Source organism: Callospermophilus lateralis, chromosome 9 (genome assembly GCF_048772815.1).
Source record: "Callospermophilus lateralis isolate mCalLat2 chromosome 9, mCalLat2.hap1, whole genome shotgun sequence".
In the NCBI taxonomy this organism is placed as follows: domain Eukaryota; kingdom Metazoa; phylum Chordata; class Mammalia; order Rodentia; family Sciuridae; genus Callospermophilus; species Callospermophilus lateralis.
In genome coordinates, this window is record NC_135313.1 from 100,383,135 (window position 1) to 100,405,498 (window position 22,364).

General features: G+C 45.9%; 1 protein-coding gene across 1 annotated transcript in view; it reads left to right on the top strand.

Moving 5' to 3' along the window:
* Positions 1-21,685: 21,685 nt before the first annotated feature.
* The window catches only part of Tfcp2l1 (transcription factor CP2 like 1), a 54,907-nt gene continuing 54,228 nt past the window's right edge, over positions 21,686-22,364 (top strand). Inside the window, exon 1 of the mRNA XM_077110263.1 lies at positions 21,686-21,747. Coding sequence (XP_076966378.1) covers positions 21,686-21,747 — 62 coding nt within the window. The remainder of the gene's footprint in view (positions 21,748-22,364) is intronic.

Sequence of the window (22,364 nt, forward strand, 5' to 3'; positions counted from 1 at the left end):
TCAGCACCACATAGATGTAAAGTAAAAATACTGTGACCACCTAAAGCTAAAAAACAAATAAATATATTAAAAAAAATAATGATGATCGTCAGAAGCTGGGTGCAGTGGCACATGCCTTACTTCTAGCTGTACTCAGGTTCAAGGCCACCTGGGGCAGCTTAGCAAGGCTGTGTCTCAAACAAGAAATAAAAAAGCCTGAGGATGTAGCTCAGTGGTAGAGTGTCCTTGGGTTCCATCCCCAGTACTGGGTGGTGAGGGGACAGGAAGAGGAAAGAAAAAGAAAGAACCATCGATAGACCTTGGAAAAGGGGCTGGGGTTGTGACTCAGTGGCAAAGCGCTTGCCCCTCACATGTGAGGCACTGGGTCTGATCCTCGGCACCACATAAAAATAAAGATATTGTGTCCATCTATAACTAATTTTTAAAATATTTTATAAAAAAGACCTTGGAAAAGAAATGTTCAGTTTCTTACAAAACTCAACATGGAATTACCATATGACTTAGCATTCACACTTCTGGGCCTTCATCCCAGAGAAATGAAAACTTACATTGACACAAAAAAAGTATGTATAAAAATGATCCTAGGAGCTGTATTCAGAATAGCTAAAAACAGACTGGACAGATGAATCACTAAACACCCGTATCATGAAACACTACTCAGCAGGAAAAGGAAACAAAAAAATATTGGTACAAACCCTATGTTACATCTTTCTTACCACAATTGAAAATCATTTTTTAAAAATGGCGGTGCTGGGCTGGGGATGTGTCTCAAGCAGTAGCGCGCTCGCCTGGCATGCGTGCGGCCCGGGTTCGATCCTCAGCACCACATACCAACAAAGATGTTGTATCCGCTGATAACTAAAAAAAAAATAAATAAATAAATATTAAAAATTCTCTCTTAAGGGCTGGGGATGTGGCTCAAGGTGGTAACACACTCACCTGACATGAGTGAGGTGCTGGGTTCGATCCTCAGCACCACATAAATATAAATAAAGATGTTGTGACCACTGAAAACTGAAAAATAAATATTAAAAAAAAATTCTCTCTTAAAAAAAAAAAAATGGCGGTGATACTGGTGTGAACAGAGACGGACCAGGAACACACAGCCTACCTGAGGGGAAAAGTCTCAGGGTGAAGAGTGGTCTAGGAAAATGTGCTCAAAATGCCAATAATACTCCTCTTGAAAAACACTATTTGGGGGCAGTCTTGTTTCTTGATCTCTCTCTTAAGGGGAAAACGGAAAGCCCTGAGCTTGATGTCATCTTTTTGAAGTCTTCCAGTGCAGTTTCTAAAACCATCTTTGTATTTCCAGTGACCACCCAGCAGATGAGCCAGTCTCTGCCCAGTCCTAGAATTCAACAGATGGCCCAGGTAATCATAGTGACCATTGCTTCTCCAGCAGTTTGTTTTATTTAAAGATTCAAACATAACAAAAAGTTGAAAAAAATGATACAACGGACACTGTATCCTTGCCACGCAAATTTTTCAGTTAATGTCTTACTCTAGTTGTTTTAACATATATCAATCCATCAATCCATTTTGTTTCTTTATGAATTTCAAAGTAAGTTACAAATAAACATTTCATCATGAGCATTAAAAATTAGAGTTTAATATTTTCTTAGTTATTTGTTTTTAATTGTCTGGGAAATTGAATCCCGGGATGCTTTACTACTGAGTTACATCCTGGCACTTTATATTTTTTACTATGCAACAGGACCTCACAGGACTGTGGAGGCTGGCTTCAAGCTTGCACTCCTCCTATCTCAACCTTCAGAGTCATTTGGATTGCAGGCATACACCACCGTGCCCAGCAATATTTTCTTAGGTTTTTGAGGAAAAGTTTACATACAGTGAAAGAATCAAATTTTATTTCATCTCCACTCCCTGAGTTTCATGGGTTCGGTTTTGTACTTGTGACGGTGGAAATGGAATCCAGGGCCTCATGCATACTAAGCAGGAGCTGTACCACTGAGCCTGACCCCCAGCCCTGTTCTCTGAGTTCTGACAATCCATGTGTCTGTGTAACCCAAATCTTGTCAAAATACATTTAACAGGTCTGGGGCTGTGGCTCAGTGGTAGAGCACTTGCCTAGCATGTGTGAGGCACTGGGTTGGATTCTCAGTACTGCATTTAACTAAATGATTAAAATGAAGGTCCATCAAAGATGGACAAAAACTAAAAAAAAAAATAAAATACATTTAACTACCATCATTCCAGAAAGTTCCTTCAAGGCCTTTCCTAATCAATCTCTGTCCTCATCTTCCAAGAGCAACCCCTGTTTTGATATTCTTCTGTCATGAATTAATTTAGATCGATATAAAAATTCATATAAATAGAATCATATTGTGTCCGCTCTTATTTAACTTAGCATGACATTTTTGAGATTCATTTATGTTGTTACATGTATTAGTAGCTCATTCCTTTTTTTATTTCCAAATAGTGTTCCATGATATGAGAGTTCAAGGTGTTCTCTGTTCTCATCAGCATTTGGTATCATTGGTCTTTTTGGCTTAGCTGTTTGAGGACATACGCTGCAGGGGCTCACTGTGGTTTTAATATGCGCTTCCCTGATTACTAATGACAGACACTAAGCGCTCTTTCATGTGATCATTGACCCAGTCACTCATTGTGTTACTCAGCTTTTCAGTGTCGTGACCAAGACTCCTGACAAGAACAACTTAAAACGGAGGAAAAGTTTATCTGGGGGCTCCACTTTTCAGAGGCTCAGTCCCTGGTGGGTCCGAGGTGACGCAGCGGATCACAATGGAAGGGTGTGGCAGAGGAAAGATGCTCAGCTCCTGGCAGCTGGGGAGCAGAGAAAGAGAGAGAGAGGAAGCAGGGAGACCATATTGATCCCCGAGGGTGGCCCCCAGTGACCTGCTTCCCCCAGTCACACCCCACACACCTGCAGTTACCACCCAGTCGAAGAGTCTTTCTAAATGATTAATCCATCAAATGGATTAATCCACTGCCAGGGTTACAGCTATAATCTAATCATCTCACCTCTGAATGTTCCCGTACTATCACATGAGCATATTGGGGAACACTTAATTTCCAAACTGAAACTCTAGTAATCGATATTGGATATTGATACATCTTGCCTATTTCTTATTGACCCACTTACATTTTATTCTTCGCCTTTGGAAGTTATTTGTGCATCCTGGATAACAAACAGTGCTTTGTAAGACACACATCTTGGGGGACACCTTCCCTAATCAGTGACTTACCATTCATTTTCTTCTTGAGGTCTTTTCATTATGGGAAGGTTCTGATTTTTTTTTTTTTTTCCCTTACGGTAATCACATTCTGTGTTCTACGTAGGAAATCTTTGTGCTTAAGTTACAAAGATCATCTGCTGTGTTTTTCCTTGAAAACCTGGAATGGTTGGTCTATAGTCTGTCTCAAATCATTTTCATGTATTTCGTGGATGATATGAGGTAAGGGTCAAGTCTCAACATGTTTCCATGTGGATAAATGGTTGTTCTAGTAATGTTTGTGGAAAAGACTTTTCTTTCCCTATTGGATGACTTTTGGCATTGGTTGAAAATCAAATGGCTGAGTGAGTGTGGGTCTGTCTGGGCTCTTTATTATCTCATTGGTCTATCTGTTGATCTTCATGCTGGTACCATGGTCACAGGGTTATTAAAGTACTTAAAGTATTATTATTATTGAGGTCAAGTAATGTGAAATCCATTGGTTTTTGTTCTTTTCCAAGACAGAATTATTACACAATGCTAGTTCCTTTCCATTTCCATGTAGATTTAGAATCTGTTTGCCAATTTCAAAACACAATCTTAGTGGGACAATGACTGAGTTTGTGTTCCAATTACCAATATCTCAGACAATGACCTTATAAAGAGAAAAATGCTATTTTGTTGCATGGCTTAATGTTTCAGACTGTGATTGGTTGCCACTGGGTTTTGTTTGTTTGTTGTTGTTTGTTTCTTTGTTTTTTTGAACTGGAGATTTAACCCAGGGGTGTTTTACCACTGAGTTACATCCCCACTCCTTTTTAATGTTTGAGACAGGGTCTCACTAAGTGTCTTAGGTCCTTACTAAGTTGCTAAGGCTGGCCTCGAACTTGCAATCCTCCTGCCTCAGCCTCCTGAGGTGCTAGGATTATAGGTGTGCACCATGTTTCCATGATTTCTCTCATATGTGGAAGCTAGAGAGGAAAAAGGGAAAGAAAAGGTATATAGGGGTCTGCTACTCATTGAAGGGTCATCAGTAGAGGAAAGGGAATAGGGGACAGAAGAGCTGAGGGAAAGGGGAAATACTAGAGAATGATTGGCCAAATTATATTGTTATATTGTGTGCATGTATGAATATATAACAGTAGGTACCAACATTGTGTACCACTAGAACGCACCAATAAAAATGTGGAAAAATTAAAACTTCATGTTTAATCTTATATTTATCCAAATATTTATGACTTCTGAGAAATCCATCTGCTATTCCCCTTTGGCCTGAAGAATATCTTTTTGGCTTCTTGTATTGCATAGCAATTAATTGTCTTAGTTTTAATTTATATGAAAATATCTTTATTTTGCCTTCATTTCTGAAGACTATTTTCTCTGGACATAGAATTCTGTTTCCTCTTAGGACTTTAAAGATACCATTCCCACTTTCTTTGATTCCCGTTGCTCCTAATGAGAAGGGTGATTACCATTTTTATCATTAATCTTCTGCATATACTGTATTATATTTTGCTGGATACCTCCAAAACTTCTGCCTTAAGTTTGGTTTTCACCCACTTGACAATAACATGCCTTCTGACTTTGCGGGTATTTATTTTGCATAGGCTTTTCTGAGCTTTTCGGATAATCTATATATGTGCGTCCACCACATTTAAGAAAATATTGATTGTGACTGACTTCTTCAAATATTTTTGCCACATCATTGTCTTTCCTTTCTCTTCCTAGGACTCTGAACACAAGTATTTTTGAAACAATATTTAAAACATATTGTAAATAAAAATTTAAAAATTTAAAAACATTTTATTTTCACATCCCTGAGATTGTATAGATTTTATTTTCAATGTTATTTTTCTTTCTTTTCTTCAGATTGGTTCTTTGTGCTGCGCTGATATCTCTGTCATTCTACAATCTAGAGTTAAGTTCCTGTAATCCCCTTTACCCCCGTATTGGGGATTGAACCCTGGAATCTCTACCACTGAGCTACACCCCAGTCCTTTTTTAAATTTTATTTTGAGACAAGGTCTACTAAGTTGCCCATCATGATTGAACCTGCAATCCACCTATCCACCTGCAATCCTCCTGCCTTGGCCTCCCAAGTAGCTGTGGTTACAGTTGTGTTCCACCTTGCCCAGATCCTTGATTCTTTTTTTTTTTTTTTTTAAATAAAGTGAGAGATGGAGAGTTTTTTTAATATTTATTTATTTATTTTAGTTTTCTTTGTATGTGGTGCTGAGGATCAAACCTGGGCCCACACATGCCAGGCGAGCGTGCTACCGCTTGAGCCACATCCCCAGCCCCCTTGATTCTTTTTTTATAGTTTTTATTTCTCTGCTAAAGTTTTACATTTCAATGTAGTTCCATTTGTCTAATTTTATTTTTGTTGCCTGTGCTTTGGATGTCATGTTCAAGAAATCACCACCAAATCCAATAGATGAAGCTTCCCCCTAGGTTTACTTTGAAGAGGTTTGTAGATTTGGTTCTTAGGTCTGCTACTCATTGAGCTCTGATTCTTATATGTGGTGTAAGGTTAGGATCCAACTTCATTCTTTTGCATGTGAATATTCAGTTTTCCCAACACCATTTGTTGAAAAAGACATCCTTCTTCATGGAATGGCTTTGGCACTCTTCCCAAAATGATTTAGCTACATATCCAGGGGTTTATTTGTGAGATTTCTACTCTATTCCATCACTAGGTATGCATGTATTTTTACCAGTATTGCTCTGTTTTGACTACTTAGTTTTATAGTAAGTTTGGAAATCAGAGAGTACGTACGACGCCTGCAACCTTTTCTTTTTCAAAATTGTTTGACTCTTTGGAGTCCCTTGAGATTCCAGGTGAACTTTGGGAAGGGTGGTTCTATTTCTGCAAATTAAAAAAAAAAAAAAAAAGTTGGGATTTTGATACATACTGCTTCGATTTTGTAGATCACTTGTAAATAGTGTCAAAACCTTAACTATATTAAAACTTCCCGTCCTGCTGGACACACCAGGAATCCATCCTGTGTCTTGGGAGGCTGAGGCAGGAGGATCACAAAATTCAAGGCCAGCCTTCGCAACTTAGTGAGACTCTGCTTCAACATAAAATAAAAAGGGCTTGGGATGTACTTATAGAGCACCTCTGGGTTTCATGCCCAGTATCAAAATCGATCAGTCCATCCAATTTAATATGTTGTTGTATTTCGGTTGCCAGAATTTTGTTGAGTGATTTTGTATCAATATTGATAAAAGATATTGGTCTGTAGTTTTATTTTCTTGCAGTATCTTTGTCTGGCTTGGGTATCATGGTAATGCTTGACTCACAAAATGAGTTTAGAAGTGTGGTTGTTTCACTTTTGGTTCTTGTTCAGTTTGGAGGATGAGTCTGAGAAAAAGTGGTGTTAGTTCTTCCTTAACTGTCTGAAAGAATCCACCAGTGAAGCTATCTGGCTTCAATTTTTCTTTGTCAGAAGATTTTGATTATTGATTTCATCTTCTTGCGAGTTATATATGTGTTCAGAGTTTCTGTCTCTCACAATTAAGTCTTGGTATGTTTCGCATTTCTACTAAATTGCCCACTGCCTCCAGATTATTTAACCTTTTAACATACAATTGTTCTCGTACTATCTTAGAATCACCACCACCACCTTTTTTTTTTTTTTTTTGTAAAATTGGTAGCAAAGCCCTCTCTTTCATTCTAATTTTAGTTATTTTCTTCCTCTGCTTTCTTTGTGCAGGTAGCTGAAGTGTGTACTCAACCACTGAGTTATACCTCCAGTCCTTCTTTACTCTTTTGTCTTCAGATTTCACAACAATTTCAAATAACCTGTCTTCCAGTTTTATGACTCTCTTCTGCCCAATTGAGTCTACTATTGAATTCATTTAGTAAATTTTAATTCAGTCACTACGTTTTTCAACTCTAGAATATGTGTATGGTTTTTTTTTTTTTTTTTTTTTTTTTTTTTTTTTTTTTTTAAATGATTTCTGGGCTGGGGCTGTAGCTCAATGGTAAAGCGCTTGCCTTGCATGTGTAAAGCACTGGGTTCAATCCTCAGCACTACATAAAAATAAAAAAGACATTGTGTGTCCATCTACAACTAAAAAAAAAATTTAAATTTATATCTTTATTGATACTTATTTTATTCAAAATAAGTTTTCTTCTCTCTTTTAGTTTTTTTGTCAATTCTTTGTTTCTTTGACCATATTTAATACAGTTGTTTTAAAGATTTTGGGTAGTAAACTTGGCAAAGTTTCTGGAGATTATTTGGTTCCTTTGAGTTGGCCATGTTTTCCTGTTTCTTTGTATGCCTTGTGATCTTTTGTTTAAAATGGCATTCGACAAAACAGTTCCTGGTCTGTCTTTGCAGACTGGCTCCCTGCAGACTTTCAAAAATCACCCCAGCTTAAAGGCAAGTGTGTGTGCTTTTTTCTTTCTTTTTTTTTTTTTGCATTTAATTTTTTAAAATTAGTAATGTGCTTTTTTCTAATCCATCTATGTAGCTGCATTTAAAATATCTTCATTTTCCTTAGAGAGTCACCCTGCTTCCTCTAACGGGTCCAGCTAATGTGCTGTAATCCTCAATCAGTAATCTCTTGCTCAGGGTTCTGCTGAATTCTCACAAACTATGGCCACTACCACCCACAGCTTCCTCTAGTCTGAGATCTGAGCAGCGATGCTTTTCTGAACTCTAAGATAAATGACAGAGACCAACCCCTCCGGCAGAATGAGCCGGGCTACATTGTTGCCAGTTTGGTTGGTTCTGCTCTGTTTTATCTGCAGAAAGGAACAAGGTGACTACTTCCCCAAGGTGCACCACTCTGAGGTGAGGGTGAGGCAAGGGCCACCATGAAGTTTCCTGTCTTTGATTCTCTCTTTTTCAGTATTGGGGATTGAAACTAGGGCATCTCCAATGCTAGGCGAGCACTCTACCCCTGAGCTTGCATCCCCAGCCTTCATTCATTTATTTATTTATTTAAACAATCTTGCTCCGTTGCCCAGGCTGACCTTAAACGGGCAATCCTTCGGTCTCAGCCTCTGGAGTAGCTGGGATTATGGGCATGGGCCACTACACCCAGTTCCCCAACTTTATCAATGTGACATTTTCCTCACCAGATATTTCTTCACTTGGAGGTTGTAAATTTTGACCGATTGCAAAAACTCCTGCCAAATAAGTTATCTGAGCTAGTCTCTAGGTATTTACTTAATGTTAAAGGTTCAAGGACCTGCAGATTCTGGTCTGTCACGTTGCTGATGTCAAAGCCGCATCCATGTTTTGAGGCATGTTCTCCGTTTTCATTCTTCTCAAAGTATTTCCTAATTTCTCTCGTGACTTCTTCTCTGACCCATTTGGGCATATATTGTTTGGTTCCCATATATTCATGAATCTCCCAAATTTCTTTCTTTGCTTCTCCTATTTTTTCCTTCAGAACTGGCGACTGAACCCAGGGCCTCACACACGCTGAGCAGGTACTCCACCACTGACCTGTACCCCCAGCCCTCCTTCTTGTATTGATTTGTATTCATTTCTATTGTGGAGGGAGAACATATTTTGTCTAATTTCAATCTTTTGGAATTCACTGAGGTGCTTTTATGGCCTAGCATGTGGTCTACCCTGTAGAATGTCCTACGTGTGCGTGATAAGAAGGTGTATTCTATTGTGGGGTGGAGTGTTTATAGATGCCTTGCAGGTCTGGCTGGTTTATAGTGTTATTAAAGTCTCCTATCTGCCTGTCCTTTCCATCATTGGCAGTGGGGTAAAGTCTCTAAATCTTATTTTTCATTGTCTCCTTCTTGGCTCCTTGATTCATCACAGAATTCTCTGATTTCTCTGGGGGGGGGGTATTGGAAGGTCCGAGAACAGGGCTCTGGCAGGGTTTGGTTTCTGGCTGTCTTGGCTGGAGGAGGGCCTCTTTGCCTCCATACGGCCTTTCCTCTCAGCAGCGATGGGGAGAGAGAGCTAGTGAGCTCTGGGGTTTCTTCTTGGTGGACACCGATCCTCTCAGATCATGCTCCACCCATAGGATTTCATTTAACCTTAGTTTCTTCTTTACTCTCAATATAGCTTCACTGGGGGTTGGAGTTTCAACAAATAAATTTTTGGGCTGAGGCTGAGGGTGCCATGGTAGAGTGCTTGCCTCATATGTGTGACGCCCTGGGTTCAATTCCCAGCACCTCAAAGAAGAGGAAGAAGAAAATCCCCTTGTCTGTAGGGGATTCATTCCAGGACCCCTGCAGATACTGAAATCCACGAATGCTCAGGTCTCTTATTAAAAACAAAAAGGAATGGTATCTGCACAGAACCTATGTTTATCCTTGTCTATGCTACAAGTCATCTCCAGATTACTGACAGTATCTAACGCAACGTAAATGCTATATAAATCCTCAGTGTGCCTCATTGTTTAGGGAAGAATGACAGAGAAAAAAATCTGTGTGTGTTCAGATGTACTTTTTTTCCTCAAAATATTTCTGATCTACAGTTACCTAAATCCATGGGTGCAGAACTCCCAGATAGGAAGAAATAACTATATTTTTTGGTAACTGCCTGGCACCGCCTGCATTTCCTCCTTCTTATAGGACTTGACCCAAAGCAGCCAGAATGAGCTGAGCCATGGTACACCTTAACCTACTGCCTTGGTTGGTAGAGTACTGCGGGCAGCAGTTGAACCGAATGTTTTATTGCCACATAACTAAAGACAACACTTTCCAGTGCCCACCACATCATCACCTTTACCACCCACCCCAACCTTTTCCCAAACAGCCAATTCCCAAACTTTCGATTCTGTAACTTGCAGTACTGACTTTCAAGTACTAAATTAAGATGAATTAGTATCAAGTAGGATCTGATGGGAGCAATGTAGGGCTGAAGTGGTAGCTTTGTAATATCTCCAGGGATTCTGGCTTCATTTGTATTTTGCTCAGATGATGTTAGAATGGGCATTTAGCCTTCACAATATGGCTGCCAGAGTTCCAGCCTACACATGTGACTTCAAAGAGTGGGAAAAAGGCAAGGGTAAATGGAGATTGGTCAACTGATTCTCCCTCCCATCTTCCTTTCCTATAAAACAGATTTGTATAAGCCTCTAGGCACTTTTAAGTGGGAAAGATGACAGACTTGAATACTAGATTCAACAGAATGTAATGTGGGTGTACCATATCCCCAGTGTCACCCGGAAAAGAGCGTTAAACAAAGCACACTTGATTGGCGCAGGAACATGCAATAATAATGGAGAACTTTATAAGACAAGATTATTCCAATTTAAAACACTAAAAACTAGGATCATCATGAAAAACAAATTTAATTTCTAAGGGGACCAAAAAGGATATAGGACATTAATCCACCCCCCCACCCCCGCACTGGGGATTGAACCCAGGCCCCATTTTACTTTTTAAGACAAGATCTTACTAAGTTTTCCAGACTGTCCTTGAACTTGTAATCCTCCTACCTCCGCTTCTGTAATTGCTGGGATAACTGGCGTGTGTCACCTTGCCCGAAGGACCAATGACGAATCTCAAAAATATGCAGGAAAGGGCTGGGGATGAGACTCAAGCGCTCCCTGGCATGCGTGCAGCCCGGGTTCCCGGGTTCGATCCTCAGCACCACATACAAAGATGTTGTGTCCGCCGAAAACTAAAAAATAAATATTAGAAAAACCTCTCTCTCTCTCTCTCTCTCTCTCTCTCTCTCTCTCTCTCTCTCTCTTAAAAAAAAAATGCAATAAAACCCAAGCCATTGGGCATATAACTCAAAGTTGACCTCAGGAAGGCAAGGTGACAGACTTGGGGTCTAGCCAGTCAGATATTTCCTGCACTAACTCATCTACAGAAGCTCTTGGCCAGTCTGTGATCAGAGATTCCTGCGCATGCTGAATGGGAGTCCAGTACAATGACACTATGTAAAAACAGTGTTGGGCACTGTTGGGGCACCCCCCACGGGCTGAGGGGCTCATCAACATATGGCAGGATCCTCCTGCCTTAGCCTCCCGAGTCGCTGGGGTTACAGGAAGGAGCCACTGAGCCTGGTGGGTTTCATACCGTAGTTGCCTCAACACAATCTGAACATGTATTTCAGGGTGCAATTTTGTGTTTTGAAGCTCCTTCCCTTGAATATGTGCCCTGTGGCTACAATGAACAATGATAAAATGGAACTCTAGTTTGGGGAGCTGACCCACACCCCCCCATCAGTGAGACATTACCTAGGGAGCACACCAAGATTAGCTCACCTCCTGTGACATTTCTCCCAAACTCTACCCACTTAACTTCCACTTACATCTCATTGGTCAGAATTAGGTCATCTAGGCCCCTGTACAGTAGCAAACGCCTGTGATCCCTGCAAAAGGCTGAGGCAGGAGGATTGCATGGTCAGCCTGGGCAACTTAGAGAGACCCTGGCTCAAAATAAAAAAAATTAAAAAGGGCTGAGGATATAGCTCAGCGGTAAGATGCCCTGGGTTCCATCCCCAGTATCTAAAAAATACAATACAATAAGATAAAAGAATGACATAATTTGGTATCCCTCTCTTTGAGGGAGACTGGGATTATAGTCTCCCTAAATTGCTGAGGCAGACTTTGAACTTAGATTCTCCTGCCTCAGCCTCTCAAGTCGCTGGGATTACAGGCCATTAGTGCTCTTGATGGTCCAACTCTGCATTGAACCCAGGTACAAGGAGTGAATATTAACTGAGCACCTATTATGTGTTAGGTGCTGTGTGGGCATTTCAGATCCCAAAGAACTGTACACGAACCATAGAGAACTTGTAAAAATAGGTTGACCAACTTATTTTGCTAATGTTTTCATTTTTATATACAGAGAGAGATCTATATCTCAAGAAATATAAATGGATCTTTTAATAAGAACACCAAATTCCAAGTCATCCAAAAGCATTATATGTAGTTTAATTGTTAATATTTTCTTTCCTTGGTTCCTAAAATAATGGTGTATCTTACAATTAAGGGCACCTCACATTCAATGAAATACGCTGTGAATTAGCATGAAAAAGGTATCAAAGCTTCCGGAAGCCAGGGGTGGTGGCACATACCTGAGGCAGGAAGGTCACAAGTTTGAGGTCAACCTTGGCAACTGAGATCCTGTCTCAAAATAAAAAAATAAAAAGGGGTGGGAGGGTAACTCAGCAGTAAAGCATCCCTGGGTTTAATCTCTAGCACTGGGAAAAATTTTAAAAAAGATTCTAGGCAACTGTGACATGTGTTCACTGCCTTTAGTGGACAAAGCAATAACAAATTGTATCCCTGCTTTTGGACCCTAGAAATGGGGTGATGGGGAAGAGCTGGGAGGGGAGCCTGGATTGTGGGGGTGCTTGTGCCTGGTTCCTCTGGGTCCCAGGTCATGGGAGGGGAGGGGAGGGGAGGCCCAGTGGGCGAGGGCTGGCTCCCCAGGGCCCTGTGCTTGGACAGGAGCGCTGTGCCCAAGTGACCCCGCTCAGCAGTCTGCCCTTCCCGGGCTCCTGAGTCCCCCAACTCCATGCCCCACACTGGGGCTGCCGCTTGTTTGCTCATTTCTCCCCCATTTCAAACTCTGGGTTCTCTGAGGACATGGACGGTGGCTGCCGGCCACAGAAGGACTCAACAAAGACTCGTTAAATGAATTAATAACCAAACAAATACTAAGAACTGGATGAATTTAGGGACTTGGAGATGGCGCTTTCCCGCAGTCTGGTGAGTGGCGGAACCGAATGGCACCGCTTGCCCTGTCCCTTCTCCCCTGGGCACCTCCCACCCACCGTCTCAGGACACACCCCGAGGTGGGGCCTGCGGGAGACCCCAGGGGAGCGCTCTGGGCACGTGCACTGGAGCGCAGGGAAAGGCCGCAGGGGAGAGCAGAAGGCAGGGGCAGAGCCCATCTCAGGGGCTTTGTCCCAAACTGGGGCCAGAGACCAGGACCTCGTACCCATTCCAACCCGTCGTTGGATGCAGATGGCCCCAGGGAAACTGACGTGGCCCCAGGAAACATGACAACTGAGGACAGTTCTGGAAAGCGTTGGTGTCAGCAGCCAGTGTTCTGGGTTGTGGGAGGGGGTGGGGACAAGTGCTTCCTTCTAAATGGGGAGTCTGCTGGGCCACACACTTTAGATCTACTAGGCAACCGCAGAGGTCCCAGATGTTTGAAAAGCACTGCTCTGGGGTTTGGGTGAGTGAGTCCAAGGACACCTGAGCTCAGGACAGCGGCACAGTGCGTGTTTTTTTCTCTACCTGACTGTGCTTGGCCCCAGCACACACAACCTGCGTGGTTTCGGGCCGGGTGGAACCCAGGTACAAGGAGTGAACATTAACTGAGCACCTATTATGTGTTAGCTGCTGTGTGGGCATTTCATACACAGCAGTTCAGTGAAGTCTCAACGCTCCCCTGGGAGCGTTGTAGGTCCCATTTGCACATAAGGAAGTCAGGGTGAGGTTAAGATGCCAGTCAGTGTCCCAGAACTAGTAACAAAGGTGGGATTAGAAGCCTTTTCTTGGCCGGCTCCTCCCTCCCTCCCTTCCTTCCTTCCTTCCCTCCCTCCCTCCTCCCTCCCTCCCTTCTTTCCTTCCTTTCTTGGTACAGGGATTGAACCCAGGGGAACTTAACCACCAAGCCACATCTGCAGACCTTCTTTGTATTTTATTTGGAGACAGGGTCTTGCTGAATTGCTTAGGGCCTCGGTAAGTTGTTGAGGCTGGCTTTGAACTCGAGATCCTCCTGCCTCAGCCTCCTGTGCTGCTGGGATTTCAGGTGTGCACCACTGTGCCTGGCTAGGCTTCGCCTTTTCTTGAGCCTGGACTGGGCGGGGGGTGCTGCTCTCCGGGAGGAGCTGACACTAGGGCTGAGCCACCTGAAACTTAGCCAGGCAAACTGGGGCCAAGGAAGAGGACACTTGAGGAGCATTGGAAGTGGGACCATCAGGGAGGCGAAAAGCTGAGGTCTAACCAGCCTATGGGCCCCTGACAGCCAGAATGGCCCCAGGTGGACACAGCCCATGGGCGCTTGGATGGATGAGCCAAAGATGCTTCTGGCACTTCTCCTCTGGGTGGTAGCAGCCCGTGCCAGGAGCACAGCTTGGCAAGAGGGCAGGAGCTGGACTTCAGCTCTGCCAGCTGCCCTTGTCCCATGCCACCGCAGTGCACAAAGTCTGCAGCCACGCACTGCAGCCCTGGAAGTAACGCATAGAGTGAGGACATCCATGCACACCGGCCCGAAGGACACGGCGACCATCTGCACCGTTCCTGAGCTGCTCAGGGATGGTCAATGTCAGCACCGATGGATTTCTTAATGGCCCCTCTCTGTGTGGTCTCTATTTCCTCCCAGTTGACTCCTACTCCCAACCCCTTCCCGCATTCATATTAACGCCCTTTCTCACGTGGCTGGTCATCCGTGATCATCTGCTTGTGTTCTCAGCTAAACTGTTGATGGGCCACTCAGAACATATGAGAGGCACTGCCAACCGATGGTCACTCTAAGATGATCCGGCTGGGTCCCCAGTATTCAATTCGTCAAGGAAATTCTTCCGACTTCTTGTCTTGACTGATTTTAGCTGGGTGCAGTAGACAGGGCTTGGGGTTCCAAGCATATGGGGCCGGGCACTGTGGCACATGCCTGTGATCCCAGCGACTCGGCTCAGGAGGCTGAGGCACAGGAGGATTGCAAGTTCAAGGCCAACCTCAGTAAATCAGCGAGATCCTGTCTCAAGATAAAAAGGCAAAAAATGGGCTGGGGATGTGGCTCAGTGGTTAAGTGCTCCTGGGTTCAATCCTGGGTAACCCCCCCACCCCTGCCGCCCCATCAAGTATATGGGGTCCATGTGCCTGCCTGTCCTCCAGTTTGGACAAATTGCTCATCAGTGAGGTGGCGGTGCCGGCCACACCTCCCCAGCAGGCTGAGAGTGGAGTGGGGGAATGAAGGGGAAGCACTGGGTTCTCTCCCTCCTCACCTTCCCTGTGTCCCTGGGGAGTGGCTCACTACAGTCTCCCCCCTGGCTTTTCTTTGTCCCTGTCCCTGGGGAAGAGGTGCTACCTGCAGCCCCTCCTGCAGAGGCTGGCACCTGGACCTGGGGGTGTTTACAGAAGGAGGCGTGAGGCCGATAACAGGGCTCCCAGTTCACCCTGGACAGAAGGCACCGTGCCAGAGAGCGGCCGGCTGTGCCCAGGGCAATCTGTGATGACTGCTGAGCACCGAGCAGCTCAGAATGACTGCTGCCTAAAAGACTGACGGGAGAAATCTAGGGCAGAGGGTCACAGGAAGTGGGAGGCACCAGGGTTCAAATCCTAGCTTCTCCTTTCCCTGGTTATAAGACCCCAGGCAGGTTGCCTGACTGACCGTGAAATGGGACCATCGATGATCTTAAGGGGCCATGGTGAGATTGAACGTGGGGTTCTCCTACAGGACTTGCACATGCCAGGAGCAAGACATACAGTAGCTGATTGTTAGACTATATCCACTCAGGTGGCCGCAGTGACGCACACCTGTGATCCCAGAGGCTTGGAAGGCTGAGGCAGAAGGATCTCCAGTTCAGAGCCAGCCTCAGCAACTTTGAGAGGCCCTAAGCAACTCAACGAGACCCTGTCTCAAAATTTTTAAAAATGGGCTGGGGATGTGGCTCAGTGGTTCAGCAGCCCTGGGTTCAATCTCGGGTGCAAGAAAACAAACAAAAACCACCAAATCAGGGCCAAGGGTGTGTAGCTCAGTAGTAGAACCCTTGCCTACTATGCTTGAGGCTCTGGGATCTACACCCAGTGCCTCAAAGAAATATAACCAAATGGCACAGGCCCAGACTAATCAGTTTGACCATTTGAAATCGGAAGGAATATTTTATAAAAAGAATTTCTGTGCTAGGGATGCTGCCCGGGGTTTAAGGCTTCTTTAGCATATGCAGGGCTACAGGTTTGATTCTTAGCACTCAAAAGGAAGTCATATTTTGGAGTAATTTTAGATTCTCTGAAAAGTTGCCAGCACAGGGAATTTCTGTGCCCTTTCTCTGCCCCCCTCCAACCCGTTAGCATCTTTTTTTTTTTTAATTATCTTTTTTTTTTTTTTTTTAGAGAATTTTAATATTTTTTATTCTTTAGTTTTTGGCGGACACAACATCTTTGTTTGTGTGGTGCTGAGGATTGAACCCGGGCCGCACGCATGCCAGGCAAGTGCGCTACCGCTTGAGCCACATCCCCAGCCCCCTGAGCCACATCCCCAGCCCCCCCGTTAGCATCTTTTATTATCACATTTATTTTTAAAAGCTAAGAAACTGAGTTTCGTGCAATACAATTTTTGTTTTGTTCTGTTTGTAGTTGGGATTGAACCCAGGTGTGCTCTCCCAGGGAGCTACATCCCCTGTCCTTTTCGTTTGTTTTAGTTTTTGGAGATAGACTCTCCCTAAGCTCTCCGGGCTAGACTTGAACTTGGCATCCTCCTGCCTCAGCCTCCCCAGTGCCTGGGATCTTAGTCAGGCATCACGGCGCCCAGGGTGCAGTACTATTAGGTACCCACCAAGCTTGATCTGGATTAGAATTAACAGCTTGGAAAAGTCACTCTTCCCCTCCAGAGAAGCTAGTGAAATTCTTGATGCAGAAACTTGGACCTCGCAGGAAGATGAACCACATCAGAGAGACATCCGGGCCACTGGCAAATGGGATTCAGGGGACACAGAGGGGGTTGAGACCCGTGTGCAGGGTGGAGACACCAGGAGCCAGGAAACCTCAGCTTGCACTTGGCTCTGCCTTTCCCTGCTTCTTGGCAACTCCTCTTGTACCTCAGTTTCTTCATCTGTAACATGAGAATAACCTTCCCCCACCGTTGCTTCTGGCACAGTTGCCAGGTGCTCTTCCCCTTGGATCCACTCTCCTGTCTTCCTCAGTAAGAAGCCCCCCGACTTTTAAAAATACAAAGACCACAGTCCCAGCTTCCCATGTAGCAAGGGGACTACATTCAAATCCATGGTCTGTAGATCTTCTTGGAAGAGAGAAGGTGCGCCTTTATCCTGCCCTGCTCTTTTGTGGCTGGTGGGAATGCTGTCAGAACCTCTGGCACCCCAGCAGCCACTGTGTCCACACCTTGTAAATGGTATCCTATATGGAGCAAAGAACCAGCATGGACTGATTACCTCTAGACCAGCACTTCTCAGCCCTCCTGACAGCTTATGTTGGAGGATCCTTCGCTGTTGGGAAGTGTCCTGTGCCTTGTAGAGGTGCTCAGCGACTTTCCTAGTCTGTACATCCTACCCATCCCAAAGTTGTGACAACAAAAACTTCTCCTGAGTGTTATAGGCCTTTGGGAGGGTAGGGGGCAAAGTCACCCCTGGTTGACAGTTGTTCCTTTAGCCAGTTCCATCCAGTAAGATTACAGTGTAAGCTATAAAAGCAAGCCACATATATCTTTTAAGTAAAGCTAGTCAGGTAAAATTAATTTCCATAATATATTTAGCCCAATACATTATTATTATTATTATTTTAAAAGAGAGAGAGAAAGAGAGAGAGAGAGAGAGAGAATTTTTTAATATTTATTTTTCAGTTCTTGGAGGACACAACATCTTTGTTTGTATGTGGTGCTGAGGATCAAACCCGGGCCGCATGCATGCCAGGCCAGCGCGCTACCGCTTGAGCCACATCCCCAGCCCAGGCCCAGTACATTAAAAAAATTGAACATTCATCATATGAGCAGGATAAAAATGATTGATAGGTCAAATTGTGCAATATATATTTTATATAGTCAATGGACCTTTATTTTATTTATTTATTTATATGTGGTGCCAGTGCCTCACACAGGCCAGGCAAGCACTAAACCACTGAGCCACAACCCCAGCCCGCATTTTTTTTTTTAAGGTAAGGTCTTTGATCTTGGTGCATATTTTACATCCCCAGCCCCTATTTCATTTATTTATATGTGGTGATGAGAGCGAGTGCTCTCACGCTGAGCCAAAACCCCAGCCCCTCCAGCACATCTTGATTGAGATCAGTCATATTTCAAGTGGCACAATGGCCGTCTGCGGCAAACGAATACCATATTGGGCAGTGTTAACTCTAGATTGCTAGAACTTGAGAGGGGAAATAAGTCTCTATGTTGTTTAAGACATTTTTATCCGGGGGCTTCTGTTACTTGCAGCAGAATGTTATTGTAACCATTACATTAAGGTTTTCGATGAACACTCAAGAAATAATTAGCGGGGCCATGATACACAACCTGAAATCCCAGCTACTCAGGAGGCTGAGGCCGGAAAAACATAAATAAGTTAGAGGTCAGCCTCAGCAACTTAAGAAGATCCTGTCTCAAAATAAAAAGGGCTATGGCTGAGCGGTAGGGTGCTTCACTAGCATGCTCAAGATCCTGGGTTCTGTCCCCAGCATAAACACACAGAGAGGGCTGGGGATGTGGCTCAAGCGGTAGCAGCGTGCTCGCCTGGCATGCGTGCAGCAAGGGTTCGATCCTCAGCACCACATACAAACAAAGATGTTGTGTCCGCCGAAAACTAAAAAATAAATATTAAAATTTCTCTGTTTCTCTCTCTCTCTTTAAAAAAAAAAAAACACAGAGAGAGAGAAATGAGAAGAAATGAGATTGGTGATTCGCAGCTCCTAGTCTGAAGGTGCTCTGGAGAGGGCTTGGGTGAGCATACTCTATGTGCTCTGTACGCCCTTTACGCCCTTTGTCCACTCAACAACGCCAGGAAGTGTCATCATCTTCATGGTGATCTTCAAATGCTGCTGGGAGTTCCCGCTGAGCTGCCAAAAGAGGGGGCCCAGGCTGGCGGCTCCTTGGTTTCGGTCACACATCTGATCACAAGTTTGCCAGGCGGGTGAGGAAAGGAAGGCAGGCCTTAGGACAGGAATGGACGGTAGCCAGAGAGCACTGGCCCGGAATCCACAGGCATGGCCTCAAACGCCAGCCGTGGCTCTCGGCCTCCCGAGCCTCCGCTTCCTCGCCTGTGCCCATTTCTCAAACTCGGGCAGATTATAGCAAACGGGACGTGCTTGGCATCAAGGAAGAGCCAACATTCCTACCATAAGTAAATGGGTGGGGCCTTCACAAAACAGAAAGAGGAACTGGTGGGGGCCACCTCCTGCGCGTCTGTCTTCTCTTCACCTAAGGGAAGGCTCAGGGGTCAGACTAGGCCTAATTGTGCCCAAACACTGAATAATCTCAGGCAGAAGTGCCCATCATTATTCCTACAGCAGGACTCAAATGTTGTCTCTGGGGGCTTCACCAAACTCTGCCCTCAGGTGTAAAAACCGAAAGGAAGGTGGGCAGTTATGCGAAATATGCAGGGAGAGTCCCACCTGGAGAATAAGAGCTGACGGCTTCATCACTACCATGATATTCGGCATCCTCCCCTTCATTTTACCAGTGGTTCAGAGGGGTCGGTACTATACCATTTCGCCGTATAGAACCAACCATGCGGCACTTTGGTGCGTTAAAGCCACATTCATGTATCTGCTCTCCAGCCTGCATTTGGGAAGGCCTTGGGTCGATTTCATAGGTGTGTTGGAATGAGCCCTTGGACACCGCAGACTGACTTTGCTGGGGGGTTGCATAGGGATAGGAGGCTGGCCGGGTATCCATCCCCAATGGGACGGGACATTGGAACTCCACGTGGTGGTTCCGAGCTCCCGCCAGCCAAGAGAAGCTTCCTGGCATCTTAGGGGCTGGACTGGGTTTGGAACAGTCTTCTGCGGCATTCTAGGTCAAAGCAAGTCAGGGGCCAGGCCAGTTGGGAGAGGGGAGAGAAACAGAAGCAGCATGGATCTTCCCCGCACAGGGTCACGCATTCTGCTAAAGTTGAGTGGTAAACCCAGGTCTGAGCCCTTATCATCAGTTTCCTTTCGTGTTCCATTCCCTTCTTCCGGACCTTGGAACTGGAGACCCTTCCTTCATCCCCACTGCACAGATCAACCTCCAGTTACTCATCCCTGGAGACAAAGTTCCTTCAATGTTCCCAGTACGGTCTCTACTTCCCCCCAGACTCTTAGAATGAAAAGAATAAATAAATCCAGTAAAGATCATGCTCAGTCCACATTATCGCAGGGTACCTTCTGTTTAAAGGACACGCTTGTCCTGGGCCCTGGTGGAGAACCTAGTGTTCAGGAGTTAACTGGGGAATTCCCTTAGGGTTCACCGCTGGGCCAGAGACGGGGAAAGACCTTGAGCAGAAGGCAGGTCCTAGGGAGGGCTTCAATCGTCTCCACAGGGAGTCCTGGGACCAAAACAATCCATCAGCATTGTCTCCATTGGTGCAGAGATGGGTGTGAGGGTTATTGTAATGGGGACCACCCAGAGGGGAGTGACCTTGCGGGGAGGCCACTCTAATTATCTGCACCAATGCTAGTGGGGCAGTGGCTGAGGGCACAAGGAAGACGTCGATGTACGGCTGGGGAAACATTTCTGTTTCCTTGTGAGCTGTGAGCGCTGGGTTAAGGTCTTCAAGGGACTTTATTTGATTAATACTCAGGGACAGAATGGTTCCCTCTTCTGTGCCAGGCACAGTGCCACGAGACAAGAGGACACTTAGGTGTGAGTCCTGGCTCCATAGAACTCCACTCCTTCCTAACTGCCCCCCACTATCCTCTGTACACATTCCCAGCAGACTGGTCTTTCCAAAAGGCAAATCGTAAATGCAACTCCTCTACCCAAAGCACACATAGAATGAAAGCTCCAGGGAAGGGGAATGAAGAGAAGGGGAGGGAGATAAGAAAAAAGAAAGAAGAAAAAAAAAAAAAAACCACCCCAGCTTCTTGCACCTCCTCCCCACTATCCTACCTTCCTCTTTGCCCTTGGTCACCCAGGACACCCACGCCAAAGCAGGTCTGCCTCTAGGCCCTGTCTCTTACTGCTGCCTCTGCCTGGAGCCACTCTTTCTCCAGATGCTCACAGATGCCACCTCCTGCAGGAAGCCTTCCTGAGTATTTATTGAGCCCTTAACTTTGTCCCCAGCACTGTGTTCTAGGTAAGACTGGGGCAGTGACAGAACTCAGGCCCTGCCCTCTTGGAGTTTCCACTGTAGGGAGGACAGACCAAACCATACACAAGTAAAAATTTACAAGGTCATGATTTCAGACTCTGAATGGTGATCCAAAAAAAGAAAAACAACAACAACAACAAAAAAAACACAGGAGCCCCAAAAGGGGACCCCAGAGTGCCTGGGCCAGGGTCCCCGATATTTGAGCTTCTTCCAATCCACCAAGCAGCTCTAGAGTTCCACCCAGAGCGAGAAGTCAGAATCGGAAAGCCCAGAGGTGCCTAGCGCAGGTGGGCTGCAGCTAAGGTCACCTGAGCCCCACCCTTGGGGGCCGGGCTCAGCCCTGGCTCGCGGCTCCCTGGAGGGGCGCTAGCTCCCGGGCGAGGCGCGCCTGCGACTGGGGAGCCGCCCTCCCGGCCGCTAGGGGACGGTCCGGTCGCGGCCCCGCCCCCGGGCCGCCCATAAATGATCCGGGCCGAGGGCCACCTCAGGTTCCTAGCACAGCTTTCAGGTGGCTGAGAGGTCGGCGCCGCCCGCGTCTCCGTCGGCTGCCGCGCCTACGTGGGCGCGCTCGGAGCTCCAGCCATGCTGTTCTGGCACACGCAGCCCGAGCACTACAACCAGCACAACTCCGGCAGCTACCTGCGGTAAGGGCCTCGCGTCGCCCGCGTGCCGCGACGGCCACAGCCCTGGGGCTCTGTCGAGGGGTGCGCCCGGCGCGGCCAAGACGTCCAGGGAAGGGAAGGGAGCGCGCTTACCAGGTCCTGGCATCCTCGGTGGGTCCTTTGGGGAGGGAGGGAGAGCCCCGCCCAGTGTCCCCAAGGGACAGACTGACCGATCCCGGTGGGACCCGACGCGCGGAGTTGGGGGCTTGGCGAGGCGGGTGCACCGAGTCGGATCCCGGCGAGGGCCCCTCCGTGCCGACCCCTTGCGGGTACCGGGGGCACCTACGGGCCCCAGCCTCCCGGGATCTATCCCACCTCGCACATCTGTCCTCTTCCCGCTCGTGTGAGAGTAGCAGAGGAAACTTCTTCCATCCGTCCGGAGCCTTCCCCGGGAAGTTAATCCCCTGCTCTTTGCCCCTCTCCACTTGGATCCCTCTCTGAGTTTTGCGCTTTCCGCAGTGCCCTTCGTCGGGCCTCGCTAGCCCCTGGTGGACCGTCGGGCGGGCGGGTTCGGAAAGGGCTGGCTGTCTTTGCCTGAAGCCCGAGCGTTTATTGCCCTTGATGGAAATCTTTCTTCTTCTGCAGGGATTTGACTAGTG